Source organism: Zea mays, chromosome 7, assembly GCF_902167145.1.
Source record: "Zea mays cultivar B73 chromosome 7, Zm-B73-REFERENCE-NAM-5.0, whole genome shotgun sequence".
NCBI classification, from domain to species: domain Eukaryota; kingdom Viridiplantae; phylum Streptophyta; class Magnoliopsida; order Poales; family Poaceae; genus Zea; species Zea mays.
This window is the reverse complement of record NC_050102.1, coordinates 79,208,306-79,228,608: the sequence shown is the minus strand read 5'-3', so window position 1 is coordinate 79,228,608 and position 20,303 is coordinate 79,208,306. Positions and strand designations below refer to the sequence as shown.

Genomic DNA, 20,303 nt, shown 5'->3' with positions numbered 1-20,303 from the left:
TGACTACCACGCAAGGTTATGTTGAAGCATCACAAATACTTTGCTCTAAACTATCATGGCAAAACCATACATCCTCTAATCCATATCAATGCACAACACAAACACTCTAAGCGACATGCATGACTTTGCTTACTTCTAATATTTCACTAACTCTTATGATTATATAATGGATATTATTTTAGCACCATATGAAACTATCCATTTTGGGACTGAGATTTTTATGAGGTATAGGTGATAACAAATAATTACTAATATAACAATTTTACATGCTCAGGTTTTACACATTAATTACTACAAAATGAATAAATTGTTATTGCAATAAAGCATGTGAGAGCAAGTTAAATCTAAAACTAATTATTTTTTGTGGATGCATGACCATATTAAGTTTCCTTAGACTACTACAACATTATGCAAGGACATTGGGACACCATTTTTCATTTTTACATCCATATTGTCGGTGTTCCATACCTCGCTCCAACAAGTAATTATTGCGTGTGTTTCGGGCTCTGGAGGGCGTGTGTGGATGGCGCAAGATTTACACTAGTTCAGGCAGAATGTCCCTACTTCCAGTCATCGGTGGCTTGGGCTATGCACAATTAATGATCAAAATCATAGTAGAGGTTACAAGCAGTCGAGATAGGGAGGAGAGGCTCATAGATCTCTTATCGGGGTGGAAGTGGAGTTTAGAAGCTGCAAGGTGGAGTCCTAGCTAAATCTTGGCTTGGCGGGACTCCGGCCTCTTGGTCCTCATTGGCGCTCCTCCTTCTATTTGTCCTTGTTGGTTCTTCTCTGTCTTAAAGCATACAATCATTTCCCAGAGCCCTCTCCTCCACCCCCTACCTGGAGGTTGGTCTCTTCCTTTCATAGGCCGGGATAGGAGTCGGCTAGCGGTGGATTCCCTGGGAAGGAGCCATAAGGCAAGGGTAAAACCAGCGTTTTTACCCCCGGCGAGGCCACGTGTACTTCTAGGGCCTAGGGTTGTCTGGCTGTCGCGAATTTATCGTGGTGGATGACGTGGGGCGGTGATGGGCCTAGGCGCCATATTCTGGCGACGCTGACCCCTTGTTTTTGTAGCCTAGGGTTCGGTGCGACTCGTTGTGTAGTGCCCTATAGGAGGTTTGGGCACTCAGGCCTAGTCAGATAGGCCATAAGTGTGCCGCAGGCCGAGGGGCATGCAGGCCATTAATGCGCATTACAGGGGCTCGTAGGTCATGAGCGCTATGAGGCCCGAGGGGCCGTAGGCATGAGTGGGAACCTGACCAGTGCCCACACTGTGGCTCGGTACCTAGCGTGGTTAATGTGGCCACTCATTTATGGTGGGTCAACCTAGCGCCGAGCGTTGAATCCACTTGAGTGGCTCCCTTCCGACACGCCCGGTTTCCCTTGTCAGGCCCCACCATCCCCGGCCTCGGGCTCGGTGCTATGGCGTTCGACCGAGGTGGGTCCTTGCAGGTGAAGGATAATGGGGAGGCTACACTAGCGCTAACCAAATTTTTGACCCCATAAAACCAGGAACTACTATGGTTATAGATTATGGAATTACCACTCGATGTAGATGAATGTGTCGAGCAGTGCTTTGCAGTCGTCAATGACCTTCACGTCCTCGCACGGTTCGTCCTAGTACTCCAGATGCAGCGCCTCCGAGGTATCCACACGTACAGGGAGAAAGCGTCGCGTTCTGAACTTCTAGGTTCACGACGGTGGCTAGGCGAGGGGCGGGCGTCTGCTCATTTACTGGTGGCGAAATAGGGTTTAATTAATCGCGCCCCTATCCCTCATTATATAGGCGTTCTAGTGGGCTTCTAACTCCAAGGCCCATTAGTAACCCTAAAGCCCTATCTAATTTCGGATCTAATCTGAGTTAGGCTTCCTTCCCCTTAAGTGTGTGACCCTATAGGTTCACGTACATATAGACATGGCACAAGTACCCTTACTTGGCCTAATAATTGACAGCGGCCTCTAGCAAGACATGTCAACTCCTATGCGCACGTAAAGATAATATCAGATGAACCATTACAAAATTACGTACATGTTGTTACCTTTGTATCACAATATTTGATGTAGCTTTCAGCTGACCTCTCTTTCTTGATACTATGAATTGGAATCCTTTCATTGGTTAACACTTAACCCTAGTGAAAGTCACCTAGATGGGGCCTAAATAGGAGAAACCTGAAAATTATAAACTTTGAACACGCACTTCACCAGGGGTTAGGGTTAGAAACAAATCTCTACTACTACTTAAGTGCCTAATGTAGGTGTCCACAGAGGCGGATGGTGCACGGTTCTACCAAATCGCATCCCGCCCGCACGCCGTGCTTTCTGCCTTTCTCCATGCCGCGCTTTCTTCTCCACGCACTGGGCTTCCATCCATGACTGTTCGCACGCCCCGCTCCCCCTTTTCTTGCGTGAGATGGATCGGTGAGATTGCCCACAAATCACGCCAATCCATGGCAGTCGCGATGGATCCACCGCGAATCGCCCACAAATCGCTCGCTCCCCCAGCCGCGATGCTTCTAATCCAGCAGTCGCGCCCCGCTCCCCTAGCCCCGCCCCACTCCCCCAGCAGCGCCAGGGAACTCAGCCTCCCAAATCAAGCTTTCATCCATGGCAGCTTAGTTCTCTCAAATCCACCGAAAATCGCCGGTCTGCCCAAGCACCTACTCGATCTCCCAAATCCGCCGGGAATCGCCCACAAAGCTTCCATCCATGGCTGCCGCGCCCCGCTCCCCCTTCATGGCAGTCGCGCTCCCTATGCGCACTTCCATCCATGGCAGCCTTCCCCCCATTCCTTTTGCTCACAAATCATCCACCTGGTCTCGCGGTTGCCTTCCCCCATTTCTCTCCCTTCTCTCTCCCTCCCTTTGCACACCACATCTGCCCGTTCCTCTCTCCAAGTCCACAGTAGATGCCACGGTGCTCTCTCCAAGTGTGGCGCCACTGCGTACTCTGCCGCGAATCACCGGTGTGCCGCTACTGGCGACGAAGAAAGAGCCCCGCTCCCGCCCGTCGGTGTGCCGCCACTCGCAGCGCTGGTGTTCCACGGTAACCGCTCCTCTCCTCATCCTCCTCTCTCTTTCCGGACACCACATCTATAGATGCTTGTGCGTTGTTTCTCCTGAGATGTTTTTTAGTTCCCTGGCGCCTTCCCATCCTCTCCTAGGACGTAGCCGGTGCAGCGCCGTCGCCCCCACCAGGAAGCCCGTGGACGCAGCTTAGTTATGTCCTCTTGTGTGACCTGTAATCAGGATGAACTGAAAGGAACTTAGTTAACGTGGACGCAGCTTAGTTCCACCTCGTCGATCATATGAACTGAAAGGAACCAAACATACAAGTTGTACTCAGTATGACTGTAGTTGTCGAGCGTGTCCGAGAGTTTTTGTCTTCCTTCCATGTACTGTGGCCTCTCCTTTAGCAGCTGCAAATAATTGTAGGGCCTCTGTCTTATTGCTTTCAGATTGGAATCCAGGTGCTTTGAATTTGTTTGGTACTCGCACTCTTTGTTCTGTCCTCTTGTGTGACCTATAATGCGTATATCATGCCCTTGCTCTCATGACTTCATCTTTGTTGTCAAAAGAAGCTATGGGATTTGTTTGTTAATTAACTGCTCTGCGCATTCAGAAGCTGATATCAAGTGTTTATGTACACAATTTTGCTAGGAATCGGACCCTGTTTAATATATAAGTTACTGGCCAATGATTATGGATCTTGCTGGTAGAATGATCTGATCCGAGCGTGGAATCCGGATAATTGAGACGTTGATGATCAATGGTTATATCTATTTTCTAATTTCTAAACATCATCACTTGGTGGCGCCACTAGGCCAACACACACACCCAGTTTTTTGGCAATGTTTGAATACCTTAAAGCCAGATAAATTTCTCTGTAAGGCATACTAAAGAAAGCATTGTGGTCTTTATTTACCTGTGTTTTGAAACAATCTAATCATTATTGAATCATTGAGTTAGTGCTTGCAGAACGGGAAGGGTGTCAAACGGAATCAGAAGGAAGCTGTAAGATATGATACCTCTGCTATGTCGGTGTCACACACCATTTAAAATTTTCCTTACAGTAGAAGTATTTCTGTTTCTAGACGCATTCAGTTGTTGAAAAAAACTAGGATAGTTGGTACACTATCATGTTCATGCAATCTATGCATTTACCACACCTCTTACTAGATATATTAGGAATAGACAACTTATGTTCTGTTGATGAACTACTCGTTACCCTCTGATCTGATGATGCTTTGAGTACCAGACTCTTTTGAAGCTCTTTAACTCAGCTAAGAAAAAGTAGCTTTTTATTTGAAAAAAGGTAATCTTGGTTGGGTTTCCTCTATCAATGTAATTATGATCTTGTCAACTGGACCAATCAAAATACACTAACCAGCAGATACTGGACTACCAGCAGGTCCCCATACTCTTTTTAGTACTTGAGTTGTGCTAAATCTGAAAGAGACGTATTAATACAGGCAAAATGGTATTTGCGAGCTGTAGAGGGAGGGAATGTACGGGCCATGTATAACATTTCCTTGTATTATAGCTATGGTGAAGGGCTTGCACAGGATCCAGTGCATGCTAAGAGGTGGCTTCCACTAGCTGCTGATTGTGGTCACAAGAAAGCTCTTTATGAGTGCGATATTAAGCTTTGTGCGGTATGTCTCATCTCTTTCTCATAGGAGTGCCAGACTTGCTTTTCTAGATTTGTTTTTTTTTCAAAATGTTTGGCATATCAGTGCACATTTCAAGGTGATAATAATTTCCACGGCATGCTATTAACTAGACCAACCCTTAGTCCCTTGTATCGAAGTATGATAAGTTACTCATAACACGAACCCATGCCAGGTTCCCGTACTGTGATTGCTTCCTCAATTTTAAGAAATTCATGTGTTTACCTGTAACTCAGGTGGCAAGTGGTGTGACGTTGTCTCTCTCGTTTTATACACAGGCAGGAGACAAGGTTAAGTGTCTCATGTATCTAGAGCTGGCGACACGGCATGGAGAAGCTGCTGCTGCTCACATGAGGGATGTAATACTTGAATCGTTCTCTGTTGTGAATGCGCAGCGTGCCATGTCGGATGCTGATAAATGGAAGCCTAGGACACTCCATCCTAGACCTAGAAGGTGAGGAAATGACCATGCCAAAGTGCCGAAGAACCATATCATCAAGATATTTGCTATGGAATAGGGATTACATTTGGGTGTATGCTAATAGAGGACAGTTCACACGGATCCTTCTCACTTGACTCTGTCTCTGATGAACCAGATAGCTAGATAGTCTCTACGTGCTGACCTCTAAATGTTTCAATGCAGCGTGACCATCAACTCGAATGAACTATTCTATGTCCGGGCAGTGACCGCAGTTGACCATCTACTCTACTAGCCAGTCCATGCAGGTGTTCGTCAACGGCCAGTCTATGGTACTGTCTATCTAAACCTCACTACTACCCATCAAAAAATCTGCATCTCGTGGTTTACTGATGGAACATTTCTGTAGAGTTTTTCAACAACAGGCGCCTTGTATGGTGGCAACGATAGTCCCAAGCTAACATAAAACGGGCATGTGAAGATGTGGCAAGGCAGCAACAAGAAATTCAGAACCATACGACCTCCGTGTAAGCTCATAGCACCAGAAGTTCAGAACACTTCTTTATTAGTAATATCCCCCTTTGCCCTAGAGATGAGCAAGAAAGGTTTATTATTTTTCTACTTGATTTCACTACTGTTCTTCCTTTTGTAAGCACATTTGACATTTGAAACAAGAATTAGCTAATAGAGATGTCATTTGCAGTAGCTCGCTCTTTACAAATTCCAATTGGTTTAATTTGCATTTGACAAGGACAATGCACTAAATGATGGTTTGGTGCAGGCTCAAGCATCACTTAAGCGGGATGATAAGGTATATTCAGATTTATCCTTTACAATATGTAAAGGCATTTAATAGAGCCTTTTTAACGTTGCACTCTTGCTTGTATGAGTCTTTTTTTCAAAAGAACCTTCTGTTTTCCAGAAAATAATTTAGAAAAAGTTGTTGGTCCTTTTGCTTACCTACAATCAGTAAAGTAGTTTCTCCTTTTCCTTCCTGTATGACTAAATTTACTGCTGCGGATACCACTTTAGTTGAGATTTCAATTTTTCACAATGAATCTAGGTTAAAAAGCTGAACCAAAGGTCTCCTAAATATGGTCTACGAAGAGAAATGGCATTGTTGTTGGCTAACTAGAATGACCTAATTAGTCTTAATATACTATAATTGTGTTAATCTCTACTACTATAATTGTGTTTCATTGGATTCAGAGCTAGCATTCATTCCTCGGTGCTCATTCCTTGGGTCATTGCTCAAATGAAAGGGCGTGTGTATTAGGGGCTGCTAATCACACTGTTTATCAGAATGAAACTATGATCTTCTTCTTTTTTGTCAAAGATGATTTGGGCTTCTATGAGCTTCAAACATGGATGGACTGCATTCGACCTGTTAACTGTTTCTCAGCAGGAAAAAAAGAATGCTTACCTATCCCAACAGCTCTCGATCATTGATGCCCATTTAGGATCTGTATCGCTTGGAATGTCCAGCCTCTGATCCAACAGCTCCAATAACCTGCAGCATGGGGGTGTCAAAGAATCAGCCAACAAGGTTGCCATAATGTTTTTTGAGTAATTTGAAAACAAACGCTTGACTTCCGGACCATAAAAACCTAATAAGTCTGAGTAAAAGATTGATTTTCATACTGAGTAAAAGATTGATTTTCATACATAATGAATAGAATTAATTGAATTATCGATCGTACTCTTTTTTATGACGGAGAGTTGCCACTGGGGACCATGATTGAGAAGGCATTTTATTTGCCGTACTAAATCTATGGAATTATATGACTTTTATTCCCCTTATATGTCATCTAGACGTTTGAAGGACAAATTGGCGTTGGATAAAAATATTGTTAGAGATAGTACGTACAACTCATGATAATTATTGGTTTCATCTTTTGTAGCCAACAGAAATGAGTTTGGAGGAAATAGAAGAGAGGTTAAGTTCCGTTGTTAAATCTGAGAGAATTTCCCAGCTAAAGAGTGTGACACCCCAGTATCACCTAGGGTTTCTTCCTTAAACTAACCCAAACCATTATCACATGTGAACCAAATGAAGGGATGAACATCAAACAAAAAAATTAATAACAAAGCTTGAAGTAATTCTTTTTATCTTAAGAAATTCTCCTTAATCATGTCATGAACCTCAAGGTAAGAAGAACTCTCAAACCCTAATTAATCTTAAGTGGACCATTTAAGCACATAAAGGGCATTTGGGAAAAGACTTAGGAGAAAAATACAAATTTTGGTAAAAACCAAATAACAAAGTTTTAGTACACTAAATAACCAACAAAATATAGTAAGAAAGTTTTGCCATTTGAATTTTTCAAAATCCCTAAATCAGCCCCTGAACTAATGCACTTGGGAAAAATTCAGAAATTCAAAAATCTGAATTTCAGCCCCTTTCCAAAGATCGACCGCGTTCTCTGTTTTTCAAAACATAAATCAAACAAGTCCAAATAGCAAAGTGGCGCCAAATTTCCTGGAACACACCATGACAAAGTTTGGAAACCTCTCTCCACCGTTTGACACGATCTTGACATGGATTTACCTTGGGACTCGACCTTGTGACACTGCCACCTTAGCGACACGACAACTCTCTGTACACAGCCCCAAACCGCTCGACTTCCACACATAAACGACAAAGCTCTCTCGGGAGAGCAAATCTTGTGCAGTGATCATGCCCAAATACGCGAAGATCTCCAACCTATGAGCGTTTGAACTCGGGCAGAAGCAAAGAGCCACGTGCTCGACGTCGTGTCAGGCCGGCCGAGCGCGGACTGGTCGCGGCAGCGCGCACCCCGCGCGTGGTCGCCCCGCCCGCGCGTCTGCACCTCACCCCCGCCTATAAATGCCCCAGAGGCCTTAGCCGTTTGCACTCGCGCACCCAAAGCCCCGCCCGAGCTAGAGATTACCGGAGTTCACCATGGAAAGCATGCACCAGTGCCCGCCATCACTGCCTGAGCACGGCGGTTGTGGCTAGCCCCTTCTGTTGACCCCCAGCCTTGCCCCAACCCCTGGACCGCTTCCCCGTGAAACCGTGAAGCTTCTCCAAGCTTGAGCCGAGGAATTGCCTCACCGGAGAGGCGGATTCACCCTCGCCGGACTTTGGTCGCCCGCCGCCGCACGTGGACCGAGCAATCCGGTGAGCCCTTCTCTAATTCCATGCACCCCTGTCCTTCTTGACCTCTGGCGAAGCTCTCTGACCGGTTCATTTGGAAAATCGCGCCATGAGCAGGCCGGATTCCTCACCGTCGACGAGCATCTCCGCCTCCGCACGTGGACCGGCCGACTCCGACCATTCCCGACGGCGACCCGCACATCGTCGTGACCCTCACGACTTCCCCTACATCCTCGACCACCGCACCAGAGCAGTCTCGCCGCCGGTAAGCTCCTCCGCCCCTTTCTTCCTCCGCGGCCACTATTCCATTATGGAAGGACTACGGGTTCGATTTTGCAAAACCCTAGGGGGTTTTCTGTAGAGCCTTAGACTCTTGTGAATAGTGCACCGAGGACCTGTCTGTAATTCATTCAAAACCTTTCGCCAGGGACCCCAGTGCAAAATCAATTTTCCTTTAACCATTTCTAATTGATTTTCTTTAAATGCAGCAGAAAACTTAGAAAATTTATATCTTGAGTTATATTCAACCAAATTTAACCAAGCCAATTTTGCTGGATTCAAAATATTATGAACTATCACAAAAAATTACTGAACTTTGTGCTTTCTGTTTTAAATTTTAGAGTTTGGAATTAATTAAAGAAACTAACCAAACCTTTTTAAAAGGGAGAAAATTAGTTATGCTTCTGTGCTGAACTTAAGAAAATTTGTAGAAGTTCAAACCCCATTTAGACACTGTTTAAAAATATTGAACACCCCAATATTGAAGATTTAAGTAAGGTTATCAATTAAAAGCCATTTTGCCCAAAACTTAAGAAAATCAAAAAGGGAACTAAAAATAATGAACAGTGAATGCAATTATTTTTCCTAGTCTACTAAGGTAATAGAGAACCTAGGAAAAATAAAGGGACCCCTAGTCCAGAACATATTCAAGGTGAAATATTTTATTAAGCATTAATCAAACTAGAAAACAATTATTAGAATTATGAAAACAATTCCAAAATTGTTAAGAAAAATCTAGTGGACTTGTAACCACTAGAACCTCACTACAAAAATTATGAACACCCCAGTCCATCATTTTAAGTAGGGTAAACAAATAAAACTTGATATTAAGCCATATTTCAATTAAATCATAAGCAAGCCAAAAAGTGTGCAACAGTGGACAAATAAATTTTTACCAGGTTAATAAAGAAGTAGGCCACCAGAGAAAAATGCAAAACCCAATTGAAAGTTGCAAGTAATACCCATTGCCAATACTTCATGAAAAAGACCATTTAGTTCATGAATTTCCTACCACCTTTCCCTTAAGCAAAAAGTTGCCAAATTTCAGAATGATTGCTCTTGCACAAAGAAGAAGATAGAAAAAATCATAAATTTGTTGTTTGATATTTTTCAAATATAGTGGTAGTAGAAAGCACCCCTTTGGCTAGAAACTTTAGAAAATCATAACAAAATAACTAATAAGTATTAGTGGATGAAAATTTGTACAAAGTCATGTTATAACATCTGAATGCCAACAAAAATAAGTCTTAGAGAATAACTCACTGTAAAAAGAAGGTTGTAGTTCAAAACACCCCCTCTGCCCTAATATTTGATAATTTTGTACAGAGAGAACCACTCACTGTTTAGGCCCCAAATTTTGAGACAGAGACTTATACACCAGTAAGAAGCCACTATAATGTTTGCAGAATTTTTAGAAATTTATTAAGCTATCTTGTAGTTCAAAGGTTGGGAAAGTCGATCCCATGCTCTTAGGGCTTGCTTAAGTCCATAGAGCGCCTTAGAGAGCTTGAACACATGGTCGGGGTACCTATCATCCTCAAAGCCAGGGGTTGTTCCACGTATACCTCCTCCTTTATTGGACCATTGAGGAAAGCATTCTTCACATCCATTTGAAATAGCCTGAAAGAGTGGTGAGCGGCATAGGCTAATAGAATTCGAATAGATTCTAGCCTAGCCACAGGAGCAAAAGTCTCCTCGAAATCCAAACCTGTGAGTTGGGCATAACCTTTTGCCACAAGTCGAGCCTTGTTTCTTGTCACCACCTCGTGCTCGTCTTGCTTGTTGCGGAACACTCACTTGGTTCCCACAACATTTTGCTTTGGACGTGACACCAGACTCCAAACTTCATTTCTTTTGAAGTTGTTGAGCTCTTCCTGCATGGCCAACACCCATTCTAGATCCTGCAAGGCCTCTTCTACCCTGAAAGGCTCAATAGAAGAGACAAACGAGTAATGCTCACAAAAGTTAGCTAATCTTGAGCGAGTAGTTACTCCCTTGCTTATGTCACCCAGAATCTGGTCAATGGGGTGATGTCGTTGGATCGTTGCTCGGACTTGAGTTGGAGGGGCATGTGGTGCTTCTTCCTCCATCACTTGTTCTTCCTATGCTCCACTTGATCATGTCCCTCTTCTTGAGGTACCTGTTCACCATCTTGAGTTGGAGGATGCACTATTGTGGAGGAAGATGGCTGATCTTGCTCCTGTTGTTCCTGTGGTCGCACATCACCAATTGCCATCGTGCGCATTGCGACCGTTGGAACATCATCTTCATCTATGTCATCAAGATCAACTTGCTCTCTTGGAGAGCCATTAGTCTCATCAAATACAACGTCGCTAGAGACTTCAACCAAACCCGATGATTTGTTGAAGACTCTATACGCCTTTGTATTTGAGTCATACCCTAGTAAAAACCCTTCTACTGCCTTGGGAGCAAATTTAGAATGTCTACCTTTCTTCACCAGAATGTAACATTTGCTCCCAAATACACGAAAGTAGGAGATGTTGGGTTTGTTATCGGTAAGGAGTTCGTAGGAGGTCTTCTTGAGAAGGCGATGCAGATAGAGCCGGTTTATGGCGTGGCAAGCTGTGTTCACAGCTTCCGACCAAAACCGCTCGGGCGTCTTGAACTCTCCAAGCATCGTTCTCGCCATGTCGATAAGCGTCATGTTCTTCCTCTCTACCACACTGTTTTGTTGTGGTATGTAGGGAGTGGAGAACTCGTGCTTGACGCCTTCCTCCTCAAGATACTCCTCAACTTGCAGATTCTTGAACTCGGACCCGTTGTTGCTCCTTATCTTTTTCACCTTTAGCTCAAATTCGTTTTGAGCCCTCCTTAGAAAGCGCTTTAGGGTCCCTTGGGTTTCTGATTTATCCTGCAAAAAGAACACCCAAGTGAAGCGGGAAAAATCATCAACAATTACAAGACCATACTTACTTCTCCCGATGCTAAGGTAGGCAACGGGTCCGAAGAGGTCCATGTGAAGAAGCTCTAGTGGTCTTGATGTTGTCATCACATTCTTGCTATGATGAGTGCTTCCCACCTGTTTCCCTGCCTGACATGCTGCACAAGGCCTATCTTTCTTGAAACAGACATTGGTTAGTCCTAACACATGTTCTCCCTTTAGAAGTTTATGAAGGTTCTTCATCCCAACATGTGCTAGACGGCGATGCCACAGCCAGCCCATACTAGTCTTAGCTATTAAGCATGCATCTAGATCGGCCTCCTCTTTCGAAAAATCAACTAAGTAGAGTTTGCTGTCTAATACACCCTTAAAAGCTAATGAACCATCACTCCTTCTAAAGACAGATATATCAACGTTTGTAAAAAGACAATTGTAACCCATGTGACACAATTGACTTACAGACAGAAGGTTATAACCAAGCGACTCTACTAGAAATACATTCGATATGGAGTGCTCGTTGGTGATGGCTATCTTGCCCAAGCCTTTGACCTTGCCTTGGTTCCCATCTCCAAAGATGATCGTATCCTAGGAATCCTTGTTCTTGACGTAGGAGGTGAACATCTTCTTTTCTCCCGTCATGTGTTTTGTGCATCCGCTGTCGATAATCCAGCTTGAGCCCCCGGATGCATAAACCTGCAAGGAATTTAAGCTTGGGTTTTAGGTACCCAACTCTTGTTGGGTCCTACAAGGTTAGTCAAAATAGTTTTTGGAACCCATATGCAAGTTTTGTCTCCCTTACATTTGGATCCCAACTTCCTAGCCACTACTTTTGCATTCTTACATGAAAGAATAAAAGAAGTGTTGCAAGCATGAAAAACAGTAGTGGGTTCATTGCACATTTTCCTAGGCACATGAGATACAACATTATTCCTCCTAGGCGCATGAGACACAACAAGATTGCGCCTAGGCCTATTTCTACTACAATCATAAGTAGAGCTGGAAGCAATCATAGCATGATCATAGTCTCTATCATTATAAGCATTCCTAGAAAATTTTCTATCATAAATGTAGCCATGATACTTTTGAGAACTACTAGCCATAGGGGCCTTCCCTTTCTCCTTGTTGAGAACGGGAGCCTTTTGGCTTGTTAAGTTCTTGGTTTCCTTTCAAAAACCAAGTCCATCCTTAATGGAGGGGTGTCTATCAATAGTGTAGGCATCCCTTGCAAATTTTAATTTATCAAAATCAATTTTGCAAGTCTTAAGTTGAGCATTAAGACTTGTCACCTCATCATTTAATTTAGTAATAGAAGCAATATGTTCATTACAGGCATCAACATCAAAATCCTTACATCTATTACAAATAACAACATGCTCTACACATGAACTAGATTTATTAACTTCCTCTAGCTTAGCATTTAATTCATTATTTAAACTCTTTAAACTGGAGACAGATTCATGGCAAGCAGACAACTCAGAGGATAGCATTTCATTTCTTTTAATTTCTAGAGCAAGAGATTTTTGAACACTAATAAATTTGTCATGCTCTTCATACAAAATATCTTCTTGCTTCTCTAGCAATCTATCTTTTTCATTTAGAGCATCAATTAATTCATTAATTTTCTCTACTTTGGCTCTATCTAAACCTATAAATAAACTAGTGTAATCTACTTCATCATCGGAGGATTCTTATTCACTAGATGAAGTGTACTTGGGTGTGCCCCGAACATGTACCTTTTTCTCCTTGGCCATAAGACATGTATGGCGTTCGTTGGGGAAAAGTGAGGATTTGTTGAAGGTCGAGGCAGCAAGTCCTTCGTCGTCAGAGTCGGAAGAGGAGCAGTCCGAGTCCCATTCCTTTCTAAGGTGCGCCTCGCCCTTTGCCTTCCTGTAGTTCTTCTTTTTCTCCTTCTTCCCATTATTTTATTGTCCCTGGTCACTATCATTATCGGGACAATTTGCAATAAAGTGATCAGTCTTACCGCATTTAAAGCAGGAGCGTTTTCCCCTTATTTTGTTCTTGTTGGGGTACTCCTTGCGTCCTTTAAGCGCGGTCTTGAAGCGCTTGATGATAAGCACCATCTCATCCTCGTTGAGGCCAGTAGCCTCCACTTCTGCCACCTTGCTTGGAAGCGCCTCCCTGTTACTGGTTGCCTTAAGAGCAATAGGTTGAGGCTTGTAGACGGGTAGTGGACCGTTTAGAGCATCGTCCACGTATCGAGCTTCCTTCACCATCATGCGCCCGCTCACAATTTTTCCAAGAATCTCCTCGGACGTCATCTTGGTGTACCTGAGATTCTCACGAATAAGATTGACAAGATGTGGGTCAATTACAGTAAATGACCTTAGCATGAGTCGGACGACGTCATGGTCTGTCCATCTTGTGCTTCCATAGCTTCGAATCTTGTTGACCAGGGTCTTGAGTCTGTTGTAGGTTTGTGTTGGCTCTTTTCCCCTGATCATGGCGAATCTCCCTAGTTTGCCTTTCCACCAGCTCCATTTTGGTAATCATAGTGGTGTCGTTTCTCTCATGAGAAATCTTGAGGGTGTCCTAGATTTGCTTGGCGTTGTCCAAGCCACTCACCTTATTATATTCATCCCTGCAAAGTGAAGCTAGCAGGACAGTAATAGCTTGTGCATTTTTATGAATTTGATCATTTATGAAAACAGGATTGTCAGTACTATCAAAATGCATTTCGTTTTCAATAATCTCCTAGATACTAGCATGAAGAGAAAATAAATGACTACGCATTTTATGACTCCAGAAAGAGTAGTCTTCTCCATAAAAGTGTGGAGGTTGCCCGAGTGGAATTGATAGCAAATGAGCATTCGAATTAAATGGAATACGGGAATAATCAAATGAATAGTTTTGATTAACCATTTTATTCTTTGAGGAGTCGTCGTCATCGTCATGTGGTGAAGAAGACGAGGCATCGCTATCGTAGTAGATGATCTTCTTGATGCGCCTCTTCTTCTTCCCGTCTCTATTCTTTTAACTCGAGCCTGAGTCAGTAGGCTTGTCTTCTCTTGGCTCGTTGAAGACGGACTCCATTTCCTTGTCGTTGACCACCATCCCCTTTCCCTTAGGATCCATCTCTTCGGGCGGTTAGTCCCTTAGATGAAGAGTACGGCTCCGATACTAATTGAGAGCACCTAGAGGGGGTGAATAGGTGATCCTGTAAAATCAAACACTAAATAGCCACAAAACTTAGTTATAGAAGTGTTAGTGCGACTAAGTAGTTTTGAAGCGAGTTCTTGTGGATAAAACAATCACAGAGAAAGCAACATAAGAGACACGCGATTTTTATCCCATGGTTCGGCCAAGTGATACTTGCCTACTTCCACGTTGTGGCGTCCCAATGGACGAGGGTTGCACTCAACCCCTTTCAAGTGATCCAATGATCAACTTGAATACCACGGCTTTCTTCCTTATAGTCTTTCTCCCGTTTGTGAGGAATCTCCACAAGTTAGAGCCTCTCACCCTTACAATAAAGATCACAAAGAATGCACAAGAGTAAGGCTAGGAGAGCAACACACACAACACACAAATCCGCAGCACACACACGCATACAAGCCAAAACTTGAGCTCGAAACGTAGCATAGAGAGTTCACAACTCGAACGGAGCTCAAATCACTAACACAATCGATCAATAGCGTGGAGGCGGAGTGTGGGAGTCTTAGAATGCTTAGTGAATACTTGAATAACTCCTCCATGCGCCTATGGGTCCCTTTTATAGCCCCAAGGCAGCTAGTAGCCGTTGGAGGCAAACTTGGAAGGCCATCCTTGCCTTCTGTTGAGTGGCGCACCGGATAGTCCGATGCACCACCGGACAGCTATTGTAGCCTGTCCGATGCATGATTGCCTTCCAGATCGGGCACAGCCGACCGTTGCAGCTCTAAGCCCGTTGGCGCACCGGACACTGTCCGGTGCACACCGGACAGGCCGGTGCACCACCGAATAGTCCAGTGAATTTTAGCCGTACGCCGCCGTCGAATCCCGAGAGCGGCGAGTTCACCGCGAACCAACCTGGCGCACCTGACACTATCCGGTGCACCACCAGACAGTTCGGTGTGCCAGACCGAGCTAAAGTTTGGCTGCACAGAGCCAAGTCCTTCCATTTTCCTCTCTTCTTCTTTAGTCACTGTTTCTAGCACTTGGATAACCATGTTAGTACATAAAACAATTCACCAAGTCTAGAAACATATCTTTTGCCTTGATTTGCACTTCTCACTTTATTTGGCACATAAATACTTAATTAAACGTGTTGGGCACTTAATCACCAAAACATTATAGAAATTGCCCAAGGGCGCATTTCCCTTTCACTTTCACACTCTCTCTCTCACGCCGCCGTCCCGCGCCGCCACCGCGCCCCCACGCCCGCCGCCGCCCCGCGCCGCTACTCGCACGCCCGCCGCGCCCCCTACACCGTCGCCACGACCCTACGCCGCTGCCCACACCAGCCCACGCCGCCGCGGCCGCCTACCGCGCCCCTTCACCGCCATGCACCGTCCACGCCGAGCACCAGGGTACAAACTCATTTTGAGATTTTTGTTGCTAAATATTGTGAAATAGAGGTTTGCTTGTTGTTAAATAGAGTTAGGTATTTTTTGTGTGTGATTGTGTATTGTAGAATAGAGGGAAAATAATTATTTTTAGTGGTCACTTTGCATGCATTAGCTAAGTCTTTTAATTGCACAAAAGATGTATATGTGTGGATGTCAGCCATCGCACTGCTACTTATATTTGCAGGCTTTGAAAACCTCTCCATGTAGGTAAAGTCATGCATGTTTGGTACCAGTAGTCCATACGTGGATTTAATTTTATCTTCTGATATGCACTTTACGTGTTTACTTTGTAGATGATTCCATATTGGTGTGCCGCACATCCTTTGTGCTGGGAGCAGATGGTGGATAGGTGGTGCTCGCCTGAGTGGGATGAGACGCACAACGCTAGCCGAGAATGGCGTATGATGATGCAAGGTCCCTCCCACCACCAAGGCAGCCGGAGCCTAGGCCAATATGCAGAAGCATGGGTACGCCCTCTTTTTTATTTAGGTATATAGCACTAGATTAGATATTATTTCTAATTATCTCGTTGGTTTTCTTGCAGTCAGCGTCACATGGTGGCCGGACTTGCTCCATCTTCTCGGCCTATGCTATGGCCCATAAGGGCAAGGCGACGTCCGACGTCACCTACAACCCGAATGAGGGGCCTGAGGCGTACAACAACCCTGCCATCTACAACCGCCTTTATGATTACACCGCCATGGCGCAGGAGGTCCATGGCCCAGAATATGATCCGAGCACCGAGCAGATCGACCCTGATGTGCTCATGAGGATCGGAGGAGGCAAGAGACATGGGCGGTACTGGATTGCCGATGGGGCAATCGACTCGTCCTCCACTCTCACTCTGTCTCAGGTGCGAGCAAGGAGCACGAGCTCGAGTCCAGCCATACGACCTCGGCATGACAGCTCACAGCATCGCATACAACAACTCGAGGTTAGTGCTTCTATAACTTATCATTTCTTGAGTTATATACTTTATCTTTGAGTTACTATAATATTGCCTTGTAATATTACAGAACCAGCTAGAAGAAGAGAGGAGGGAACGCCAAGAGATGAAGGCAAGGACGGAGGCGAAGCGGGAAGCCCGTCTGGCAGATCAGATCAGCAGAGAATGGCGGAGATGTTTCAATATATGCAGAACCTTGGCGCCGCACAGGGTTTCGCTCCGCCACCTCCATTGTTCCCTACAATTGACCCTGCTCTGTTCCATACTCCTGTGAGTATCAAAATTACAGTTAGATGTTGGTAATGCATCTGGTATAACACATGCAATCTCTTCTCTGTGCAGGACCAATCTGGAGCGACATCCAACAACCCTCATGAAGCGCCCAACCTATCGCAACACCAGTCCAACCACCCACCTCGATGAGAGTTATATTTTTAGTGTTCAGACTTCAAAACTTATGTTGAATACTTATATCAGAGCTTGAGACTTATGTGTTGATACTTCTGAACTTGTGTTGATATTGTTTGTGTTGAGAACTTGTATATTAATGTTTGTGTTGGATATTTATATCTGTGATGTATATATGTGATATATGTGATGATATTTGTGATGTATCTTTTGTTTGTTCGGATGGAATATAAAAAAACAAATTTAAAAGGTGTGTACTGGTCACTTTGTCGAGTGTTATACTCGGCAAACGTTTGCCAAGTGTCAGTGTCATGGCACTCGGCAAAGGACCAAGACCTAGGCACCGGTATAGCTTCTTTACTGAGTGTGGTGGCCCTGGCACTCGGCAAAGAGGCAGGCTTAAAGAACCTGATAAAGGGACCCGCTGACGGATTCTTTGTCGAGTGCTGGACGACAGACACTTGACAAAGAGTAACTTATTTGACGAGTGTATTAGGAGACACTCGGCAAAGACGTCGTCTCCGTCATCCCGGCGCCGTGACGACGGCTTTTCTTTGCCGAGTACTATCTGGCACTCGGCAAAGTCTGTGTCGAGTGCCCAAAAAATAGTACTCGGCAAAGAAGGCTTTGTCGATGTACTGTTCGTCGACCCTTTTTGTCAAATACAATACTCGACAAAGTCTTTGTCGAGTGTTTTTTCAGCTTTTCGGTCGATTTCGGTAGTGACAGCGAAACAGCAGGGATGGCTCCGGTCACAGTAGTCCTTGGCGTATAGCGATGTTGCGACGGCAGAACGTCGACGGTGCAGCTGGCGCGTGCAGAGTGAAAGCTCGGCGCAGCACACCAACGACGAGGCACTTCAGCAAAGGGAGGACTCCGGTGGGGCTTGGCTGTGGCGGCGCGAAGTGGAATCCGGCGAGGGCAGTGTGCAGCAAGGATGAGGGCAACACACAACGAGCAGCGAAGTAGCGAGGGTGCACGGATCAAAGGCGAATCCGAGGCGGGGGTTTGGCGGAGGAGGTTGCAGGGAACTCGTCGGTGCACTTGCTGGTGGCGGGGAGGCTTGGACTTGCCGAATCGACACGACAGCGAGCACGAAGTTGCAGCGGCGTGCGGCTGTTTTACGAGCAGCAGCAGGAGGAGGTTGGGAGGTGAGGTGAACGACAGCAAGGAGCAGTGGGTTGTCGACTTTATAGGGGAGGGAGAGGCACCGTGGGAGTGGAAACGCAAGCGGCGGGCGCCATTGATGGCGTGAGAGAAACCGTCGAGCATTAGTGGGAGATGAAGAGGGGAAGAAACGGTTAGGCGGCGCGTCCATGGAAGATGAGCAGGTGCCGGGGAGCCGAGGTGGTGAGTTGAAGCGGCGGCGCTATTGACGTGTTGTGCACAAGGTTCAGTCGAGAAGATAATTAAATTGGAGAGGAATAAAGAGATATGACGTGCGGGTCCCATTTGCAAGGGAGATAGAGGGAGGAGAGAAGAAGTGGGTCATGTGTGTAAGGAGGCTAGGTGCTAGCTGCTCGCCTGCGCCGAGCAGCCGGCTCAGGGGTGAGTGCGTGTGTTTTTTTTTCTTTTCTAATTTCTTTTTTTAATAGATAAATTTTAATGTATATATATATATTTGTTTATTTTTTAAATATTTTAAAACTATAATAAGTTTAAAAGATAATATTTTATAAATAAAAATAGTGTATTCTAAAGAATAAATTATTTTAATTAAAAGTCTACTACTTAAATAGATTGGGCTCCAGAAAAGGAAATCGACAAAATAAGATTTTCACAAATACCAAAAAATTATTAACCTATAACTATAAAAGTACATATTTTCCAAAATATTAGTTTAACAATTCTTTATTATTTCAATAACTCGTTATTATTTTATTAAACGATATCTTTCTCACACAATTATATCTAAAAATTAGATGTGCAAATCAAATCAAACAAAATATATGCTTCGACATGAGTGCTTCCAACCCTTGGTAAAATTTTACTCAATCACGAAATTGTTTAATTTATTATATTACCATTTTATTATTTAATTTCATAAATATTTTTACTTTCAATTGGAAATTGATAAATTAAACTAAGTTACTTTTATGTGATGGATTTAGGGTGCTGCAGTCTCATAGTAGCGCGACTGGATGATCGCCGAGACCTTCACCTCTCAAACCCTTCGATCTAGAACATGTACTTCAGTGCTCTCTCATGATCATGAGAGGGAAATTGTGCCTTGTTGGCACACATCTTGTTCACAATTGACTAGAACCGAGAAAACATCGTATCAATGGTCTCTCCAGCCAACTGGATAAAATTCTCGTACTCTCGCCTGTACTTCTCAAAGAGTCTAGTCTTTAGATAATCATTGCCCTCATGGAATCTCTCGAGGGTGGACCAGACCTCGTGAGTCATAGCCAAATGTCCAACTCACTCAAACTTAATAAGCGAGAGACATGAGAACAAAATGTTTCGAGCTTTGCTTTTCGAATCATGGAACTCCATCTAAATCAGAGTGATTGGATCACTCACAGCATCGAACGCAACATCGAGATAGATCTCCTAGACGCGGTACCTAATACTCTAAAGATATGCTGACATGCGGAACTTCTAGTACGGATAGTTCGTCCCATCAAAGAACAGAGATTTGCCAACACCTCGTTTCATGTCGCATTCGTGGATCTAAAACCGATTAAGGTGGAAGGAGAAAAACTAGACAAAAAACTAGTGTTTTCTCTCAAGTGGAAATCTAAACTCGTGCTCAAAGAGATGTGGCTACCAAGATGGTTGTAACAACATCCCTACCTCTCTATATATAGAGGGTTATTTGCCTAGACAAAAATAACCCTATGTACATAAAGCCTATCCACTTCGCTACTGCAAAATGGACCAACTCCTAGGTTTTGGATCCAAAGGCTACACAATGCACACGAAGTTGCTTCACCTTGACAAACCCGTCGTTGTGACGCCACGTGCCACCACCAGTTCCTATATGGAACCATCATTG

At 44.3% G+C, this 20,303-nt stretch overlaps 1 protein-coding gene across 1 annotated transcript; it reads left to right on the top strand.

Moving 5' to 3' along the window:
* Nucleotides 1-1,422: 1,422 nt before the first annotated feature.
* LOC103633940 (F-box protein At1g70590) lies at nucleotides 1,423-5,140 on the top strand. Its single transcript, XM_020541576.1, has 4 exons — nucleotides 1,423-1,438; nucleotides 1,556-1,620; nucleotides 4,469-4,651; nucleotides 4,945-5,140. The coding sequence occupies exons 1-4, from the start codon at nucleotides 1,423-1,425 to the stop codon at nucleotides 5,122-5,124; spliced, it is 444 nt and encodes a 147-aa protein (XP_020397165.1). The 3' UTR covers nucleotides 5,125-5,140.
* Nucleotides 5,141-20,303: the final 15,163 nt, after the last annotated feature.

Excerpts from the sequence above, each read along its gene's own strand:
- LOC103633940 (XM_020541576.1), top strand. Across the intron at positions 1,621-4,468 it reads TCCTCGCACGGTTCGTCCTA|GCAAAATGGTATTTGCGAGC; the intron begins GTACTCCAGATG and ends GTATTAATACAG. Across the intron at positions 4,652-4,944 it reads GCGATATTAAGCTTTGTGCG|GCAGGAGACAAGGTTAAGTG; the intron begins GTATGTCTCATC and ends TTTTATACACAG.